This window comes from Aristolochia californica, unplaced genomic scaffold (assembly GCF_029961685.1).
Source record: "Aristolochia californica isolate CCGP_79_NKW_82.1479 unplaced genomic scaffold, dmAriCali1.0.hap1 SCAF_6, whole genome shotgun sequence".
NCBI lineage: Eukaryota > Viridiplantae > Streptophyta > Magnoliopsida > Piperales > Aristolochiaceae > Aristolochia > Aristolochia californica.
In genome coordinates, this window is record NW_027182257.1 from 39,309,255 (window position 1) to 39,317,619 (window position 8,365).

An 8,365-nucleotide genomic window follows, 5' to 3' on the forward strand; every position below is an offset into this window, starting at 1 on the left:
ATTCTTTAATTTTAAATTAACGAGAGTAATAATAATAATCGTAAAAAAAAAAAAACATGAAAATACAGTAAGATAGGTTCTCCTCAAAGTGAGATTACGTCTTGTTTTTTTGTCATTGGACTAATCTACTATAAAATTGTATAGGTGGTTTTTCTTTAACTTATCTTGGGGCTGCAACTCTTTGAAGCTATGGGGTAATCGGATTACAAATATGAAATCTTTAAATTATCCTTAATGTAATAATAATTACTTAGGGTAAAGTATTGATTAGATATTGATTAAATTGCACAACTTAAAAAACAGTAAACAATTTATATGTAAAAATAACTCACTGTTTTGTTGGCATGAATATAACTGTAGCAATGAGTTGATTTGAGAGGTAGAAGCAGCAAAAGATAAAGAGGGGCAACAAGAGGAGGGAAAAAGAGAGAAGGGAAGATTAATTTAAACCAATGATGTTAGAAGCGCATCGAAGCTAGGAAAAACTATCGGGGAATGGAAACAGAGATGCAGGCTTGAGTGGCGGCAATCACAAGACAGAACCGATTTAACGAGTGACAAGGAGTCTTCAAGAGCTTCATTCATATATGGGTAATTCCATCTCTGTGGTTTGAACCATTGGAGAATCGTCAACGTAATCTTCAGTGCCACTGTCATTCCCGGGGACTTGCAGTCTTCAGTTCGAACGGCCATACTATTTCTCCTTATTAAAGCTTTGGTGATACAACCATTTTTTTATTTTTTTTTGGGATATGTCCGTAAACCTTTCTCTTCCTGCATTGTCTCTAGTTGATGGATGCTCCACGGCAAGCGAAATTCAACAAATCCACGCTCTAACCATCAAAACTGGCGTTTTCCGCAAAGAACCTTTTCGAATATCAGCAAAAATAATCCGAAGTTGCTGCTCATCAACATTTCGCCCTTCTACTGATGACCTAGAATACGCTGTTTCTCTTTTCAATCGCTTCGTCCGGGGCACTGACTACGCTTCCTTCTTCTACAATACTCTTATCAGGACTCACACGCAAAACCACCTCTATGAAGAAGCCTTCTTGTTATTCTATGACATGCTCTGCTGTTCACCCCCCTTTCTTCCCGACAATTTCACATTTCCTTCTGTCCTCAAATCCTGTGCTCACTTATCTGCTATCGAAGAAGGGAAACAGATCCATTGTATGATTCTGAAAACAGCAACTGCGCTAGGAAATCAGTTCGTGCAGAACTCTTTAATTCACATGTATGCGCGATGTGGGGAGATAGACCTTGCTCACAAGGCGTTCGACTCGATGCCCCATAGAAATGTTGTCAGCTGGAATATGATGATTGATGTGTTCGCGAAATGTGGCCACATTGATTCTTCACGTCAATTTTTTGATAATATGCCTGAAAGGAACGTTGTGTCTTGGAATTCAGTCATTGCTGGATACGTCAGGAATTCCCTGCCTGATGAAGCTCTTCGTCTCTTTCTTCAGTTTCTGTTCTTGGGACTGAACCCAGATGAATCCACCTTGGTTAGTGTCGTCTCTGCAATCGCTGATCTGGGACTTCTTGACTTGGGAAAACGTATTCATGGCTATTTAACCCGCCACCAATTTTCGTTGAGTGGTGTTCTTGGTACAGCACTGATAGATATGTATTCGAACTGTGGAAGCATCCAAACTGCCTACAAAATCTTTGAAAGTTTTCCAAACAAGACTGTTGGACATTGGACATCCATGATTGTTGGATTTGCGAATCACGGCATGGCCAGGTCTTCCTTGCAGATATTTTCTCAAATGCAAAGGTCAGGTACTGAACCCAATTACATAACCTTTATAGGTGTTCTCACTGCCTGTAACCATGGCGGACTTGTCGTGGAAGGCCTGAAGCACTTTAACCTCATGAGACGGGTTTACAACATCAATCCGGGAATCGAGCATTACGGATGCTTGATAGACCTTCTTGGCCGCATGGGTCATATTGAAGAAGCAAAGATGATCGTCGAGAGGATGCCGATGGAACCGGGTGTTGTGATCTGGGCTTCAGTACTGGCTGCATGCCGGACACATGGAAATACGAAGACAGCAGAACTTGCAGCTCAAAAACTCATAGAGCTGGAACCTGGCTATGCGGGATGCTATCTTCTAATGTCTGATATTTATGCAAAAATGGGTAGATGGGAGGATTTAGGAAGAATAAGGAAGTTAATGGAGGAGAGAGGTGTTGAAAAGAACCCTGGATTGAGTTGGATTGAGGTGGATGTCGAACTTCATCAGTTTGCTGTGGGAGATAAATTTCATCCTCGTTGTGGGGAGATATATAGGACGTTGAATATGCTGGAGTGTCATTTGAAGGATCACTCAAATAGAGATGCTGCTGAGATGGTCTATTCCTCTTAACCATGGAATACCTTGGTTGGTCATCCAATCAGATCCTCATTTTTCCACTACAGATGGAGTAAAATATATTCAGATTCAACTTAATGACTCCACGTTCATACTACTGGTCAATTTCATATTTATATTACTCAATCGACATTCCGAAATAGGTCCACATATCATAAGCTAAGTCCATATTATCTTTTCAGTGTCTTAACAAGGTCCATATAATCAGTTTTTGGTTACCCAGTTGAGGCATAAACTTCCCACTGCTAATGGGTAGGGGTGGCACGGCTAGTAAACAAGGAGAACTTCCATAGATATGGTATAAAATTATAATTATGCAAGTTAGTGTATGTCCTCTTATGTCTTTTTCTTTTTGAAGCATGTAGCCCTAAGGGTATTGTAGTCATTGTAAATACTTTCCCACAACTATAAATATAGCTTTAAGGCATGGGGTAGAGTATTCAAGCTTTTTACGCTTGGCTCAAATTTGTTCTTGCACCTCTCTCTGTTTTCCTCTTGTTTTTCTCCCTTGGTTTCTTCTCTCCTCTTTTCCAAGAGCTACATTTCATCTCTTCTCTCTTTCCCTTGAACTCTTTTGTGCTCATGTGTTGGCCCTAGAAATCAACATCTTGCAATGGAATGACAACCTGATAGTGATGGTATCACTGGAGTTAGCGTGGGGACTCTGGGAGAAGCTTTGGTGGAAGATGAAAAACAGAATGAAAGAACGAAGAAAAGATCAGAAGGCGCTAGAAATGAGTGGTGAGGAGGAGGAGGAAGATCAGACTGGACGATGGTGAGGCTCGATGGAAGGGGAGACTGGACAACGGTGAGGAGATGTGGAAGGGAATGAGGTGAGGCAAGGCTACGGGGCTTAGGGATAGTGATGGCGACCTTTTGCCTCCACCATTGATGAAGTTCGGACGATCGAGATTAAATTTCGTATCTTGCGTATTATATCCATTCATACTTGATGAAGCCCCTATATATAACTTAAAATAACTAATTTACAAATAATATATATATATATATATTTATAAAAATAACTACATTTATTTTCTCATATATGTATTTTTTTTATTTTTGTTAATATTCAAGTAGGTTAAAATGGGTCTACGTTTTATACACATAAAATGGATGAGATTCATGTGAGCAGGCTGAGGCGTATATGTGCAATTGGTCCAGCTAACAATCAATTCTACCACTTGCCTCTGTAAACAGCCATCAGCCATCAGACATCTAAATCATATTCTAAAGGAAAAGCATTTGGATATGAGTTTGAAGGAAAAGGGCCCTGAATCTTTTCTTTAGCTATTAAAAACCAGAACAAAGTGACAATAATCACATGTCAAAGACTAACAACCGGGCCATTGTGATTTGACGCCAAAACTGACACTCACAGATTTTCTATTATTCAAATCTTTGAAGATTTACTCATTCTTTCTCATAGTAAACATAATTATCCTTAACCCTTAGTTTTCAAAAACTGTCTAATTCACTTCATTGACTTATTTTTGCGTTTAAAATAATTGATTTCATATTTCATACTTGTAATTGAATTGATCAGGCCAGTTGGACTAGATTCGGCCACCTGACCAGGCCAGGAGACAGCTCAGGTTTGGTAAATTGCAAGAAAATCTTAGTTGCTTTTTGTAAAACCAGTTAAAAGAAGAAGATGGAAAAGAATTTGAGTTCTTTAGAGTAGCAGTATTTTATGTATTCCTTGCTTTGCCATCAACTCGGCCAGCACAACAAATACAGATTTCTGGTATGACTTCATTCCTGCCTAGCACTTGCAGGTCAATGATAAGGCTCATGGTCATCTCCTCCTGGTAAGAGCCAGCCCTCGCCGGCGCTCAACGAGATTCAATTACCCAGTGCTGGCCGTCGATCTGAACGCGGAGGCCCTTAACTCGAGCGAACAGATTGACGGCGCGCCGGACGCCTCTGTCGTCTGCTGCTGTGAAGTAGTCATGGCCGAAGATGATCCCTCCGGGCCGAAGTATCGCGTACGCCATATTAATGTCTGACCACGCCGAGTGGAAGTCGTGCCCCGCATCCACCTCGATCAGATCGCCGTAGACGCCCCACTCGCAGAGCTTCCCCAGGGCTGAGCTGCTAGAGAAGGGCACCGGGAGCACCATTTCCGTCACGTTCATATACGCTACGTTCTGGATAAACTGGTAGAGTAAGAGTACATCGCCGTTGACCAATTTGATGTCGCGGAACTTGTCCCTGAATCCCGGCCATCCCCGGAAGTCGTCGACGCAGAGGATCTGGGTTCGGAGGCCGAGTGCCTTGGCGAGCGTGGCCATGTGGATGGCGGAGGCGCCGAGGAAGCTGCCCACCTCGATTATGATCTGCGGCTGGACTCGCCGGATGAGGTTCTCAAAGACAGCGCCGGTGGAGCCCCACCCCTTGATCCTCTTGCGGCGGAGGAGTGGTTGTGCGTGGGCGGGAGGGAAGTCCTCGTAAGGGGAGGTGCCGTTGAAGAGCCGATCGATAATCGTCTGCAACACGAGCTTGGACGGGACCGGGTCCGCGCAGCGAGACCGGAAGCGGATGAGGTCAGAGAACTCCGGAGCGAACTGACTGATGGACGATTTCTGAACCACCGGATGGGCACCGTTTCTGTTAATTGTGGAGGCAGATAAGAAGCCCAAGCCGAAAGAGACGCTGAGGAGGATGACATACACAGACGCTCTGGTGTATTTCTTGCTAGAGAAGGTTGAGACCAGCTGGTACTTTCGCACGGAGTTTTCTTCTTTCATCTTGAACGACAGTGAGATAGAAATCAAGGAGACAGAAGAAGAAGACGAACAAGATAAAAAAAAAAAGGGGGAAGAGAGAGGAAATCTTCTATTGACAGTTTATTCCGTCCTGAAATGAAAACGACCAGCGGACGTTCGATTGGTGAAAGTTGGTTGGACTGATTTTGGGGTTTCCTTTTCTTTCATCGGGTTCGGATTTTTTTCCCAGCGATGACGACGATTGACTGCTCTGCTTAACCAACTCTTTTCTCCAAACACCACCAGAAAAAAAAAAAAAAAAAAAAAAAAAAAACTGATTACATAAAACAAGAAGAAATAAAGTGACGTGAGAAGCTGGGAAGGAGGATCCTGTTGATCTGGAAGTATCTCTTCCCCTAGTAATAAAAAGCATAATAAGGAAAAAACTAAATCACAAAATTCCGTTTCACGGAAATTATTAAGGGTCTTTAGCTGTTAAGAATCAGAAAGCTTCCACTCCAGTGTGATCACAGAAATGAAACAGCGACGTAGTCAGCCAGTTGTGATATCATAAACGACTTCTTTATTTTCTTCAGAATTTCAGACTGGTCAATAAATGGAGAGAGAGAGAGAGAGACGAGTTTATCTTCCGCTGAGCCACCCTTCTAATGATACCATGTGACAGGGGAAGACGACATCCCTGGCTAGAGCAAACCCAGTGACGTAGTTAGCAGAAGCTTCATTATCGGGAACCTTACTGTGATTCAATAAGACAAAAAGCATCCCGATTCTGCCAGTCTGCCTATGTGCTCCATAGTTGTCGCCTTTGACGGGTAAATTAATGGCGACAACGTTTGAATCCAGTACCATATCCAGGGAACTGGGGAAGGGGAAGGGGAAGGGGAAGGGGACGGGGACGGGGACGGGGACGGGGAAGGAGCAATGGGCCTGGGATTTGTTTGGCTATTTTAGTTCTCTCACACACATAATGTGTATATGGCAAACGAAAATGCAGAGCAGGAGGAGTAATATTTCGTAAGAAGCAGCATAATCAAGTAAGATAGGAAGTAAAATATTATAGAGATTAACTTTCGGAACTCCAAGTTAGATTCTAAGATTTCATAATTGAAAGGGTTTATATTTGAAGAGAAGAAGAAGAAAAGAGCTATGTTATCATAATGAAGTTGCATGAGCTTGGTTATTGAGAAATCGAGTTATGACATGAAAGACTTAAGCCACAAAAACTCGCTTATTGCATGTGTTGTAGCCCTATAATTTGCATCAACACAATCTAATCACAACACTTAGTTTTTTGGCTCTCCAAGTCACTAAATTTCCTTTAAGCATCGTGCAACAAGTAAATGTAAACTCCCTATCATAAAAAGACCAATGTAATATGCATCTGCAAATCCTTCAATATTAATATGCCCATGATATTTATACAATAATCCTTCACTTGGATTTCTCTTTCTGTCAAGGCTGATGCATAAATTGACTCTTAATACTAACAAAATAAGATATATTAGGCCTTGTAACTGTAAGATAAATAAGTTCTCTAACTAATCGTTGAAATCTACTAACATCTACATTATCTCCGGATTCAATACATAGTTTAACATTTGGATCCATAAGAGTATCAACTAGCTTATAATCAAACGTACCTCTTTCTTTTAGAAGATCAAGAACATGTTTTACTTGAGATAAGATTACGCTATACTTAGATCAAATAACTTCTATACAGAGAAAATACTTCAGTAAACCAAGATTTTTGGTTTGAAAAAATCATTCAATTTTTTTTCAACTTGTTGAATTCCCGCAATATCACTACCTGTTATGACATTATCATCTACATAAACAAGCATAAGAATTATGCTTTAAGTAGTTTTTTTGGTGAAAATCAAATGATCACGTTTACATCTTGTCAAACCAAGTTTGACAACTACCATAGTAAATTTATCAAACCAAGCACAAGGTGATTGTTTCAGTCCATATATTGCCATATTAAGTCTACATATTTTCTTCCCCTCACCTACATCATAAGGTGGTTGAATCATATAAACCTCCTTAGATAAGTCACCATTCAAAAAAATATTTTTAATATCTAGATGAAACATAAGCCACCTAAAATTTGCAACAACATAGATAATAATTTGTATTGAATTTAGCTTGGCCATTGGAGAATTTTTTTTCATCTTAATCAAAGCCATATGGTTGGGTACAACTTTTTGACACTACTCAAGCTTTGTATCTAGCAATAGTTCCATCAAGATTATATTTTAACGTAAAAATCCATCCATAGGCCACTAGATTTTTATAGGAGGAAGAGATGCTAACTCTCAAGTAAGTTTGTTATACATGGCTTGCATCTCCTCATCCGTGACAACTTTCCACCTTGGATTTTGGAGGCCTCTTCATAAGTGATAGGAATAGATGAGTAGGACAGAGCTGTAAAAAAAGTGACACAGCTCGAGAGCAGTTTGTGAGTGGAAAAATAAGTTGCAAGAGTGAAAAGTAGAGGGCTGTTTAGAAGCACAAGATAGAGGTCCCTTACGAATAGCAATTGGTTTGTTAAATTTCTGAAAAAGAGAAAAACTCCACTAACTTGATGTAATTTGACTACATGAGCCTCTATTTACAATAGAGGAAATAAGTAAAATCTAATTACAATTAAACTACCTTTATCCCAGTTATACCCAAAGTTAAACACTAAAAGAAAAGTTCTAGAACAATTGAACATAAATAGAAGACTAACATAACTAAAACACCTTTAATTGAGACTCTTCTGTGAGATCTCCTCTTGTAAGACTCTTGTAAGACTCCACCATAATAATTTTGGCTTTGTGAGAGTCATGTAAGACTTTGTTGGATTTATGATCTCATGATAAGGTTCTCGTGTAGAGGGTGAAAGAGAGAAGAGGGAGAAGAAAAGGAGAAGAAAGAAAAGGAAGAAAAAAGAAGAGAGAAAGAAAGAGAAGGCTAGAGAGAGATGGAGCTCGAGAGAGGTTGGGAGGAGAAAAGCTAGGGACTAATTTGAGATAAGAAGGGAGACTCGAATGATCTACCCCTTACCTTGAACCTCTATTTATAGTTTATGAAGGAAGTTTACAATGACTACAATGCCTTTAAGGCTACAAGCTTTTAAAAAGAAAAGACATAAGTAGACATACATCATCTTATATAATCACACTCTTGTACCATTCTTATGAGAAGAGCACTTAATTACGCTTTGTGGCACCTCCTTGACGTAGGCTATTACCTTAATGCCACTTGAGG

The 8,365-nt window shown here is 40.3% G+C and overlaps 2 protein-coding genes across 2 annotated transcripts; one reads left to right on the forward strand and one right to left on the reverse strand.

Annotated features, from left to right (window-relative positions):
- Nucleotides 1–727: 727 nt before the first annotated feature.
- Nucleotides 728–2,398, forward strand: LOC137935522 (pentatricopeptide repeat-containing protein At2g42920, chloroplastic-like). Its single transcript, XM_068780165.1, has one exon. The coding sequence runs from the start codon at nucleotides 753–755 to the stop codon at nucleotides 2,376–2,378; it is 1,626 nt and encodes a 541-aa protein (XP_068636266.1). The 5' UTR covers nucleotides 728–752; the 3' UTR covers nucleotides 2,379–2,398.
- Nucleotides 2,399–3,975: 1,577 nt separating this feature from the next.
- LOC137935016 (uncharacterized) lies at nucleotides 3,976–5,261 on the reverse strand. Its single transcript, XM_068779639.1, has one exon. It carries the CDS (start codon nucleotides 5,132–5,134, stop codon nucleotides 4,220–4,222), a length of 915 nt encoding a protein of 304 aa, XP_068635740.1. The 5' UTR covers nucleotides 5,135–5,261; the 3' UTR covers nucleotides 3,976–4,219.
- Nucleotides 5,262–8,365: the final 3,104 nt, after the last annotated feature.

Bases quoted from the DNA above. Each gene is read 5' to 3' on its own strand.
- LOC137935522 (XM_068780165.1), top strand. From the start codon at position 753: ATGTCCGTAAACCTTTCTCTTCCTGCATTGTCTCTAGTTGATGGATGC.
- LOC137935016 (XM_068779639.1), bottom strand. From the start codon at position 5,134: ATGAAAGAAGAAAACTCCGTGCGAAAGTACCAGCTGGTCTCAACCTTC.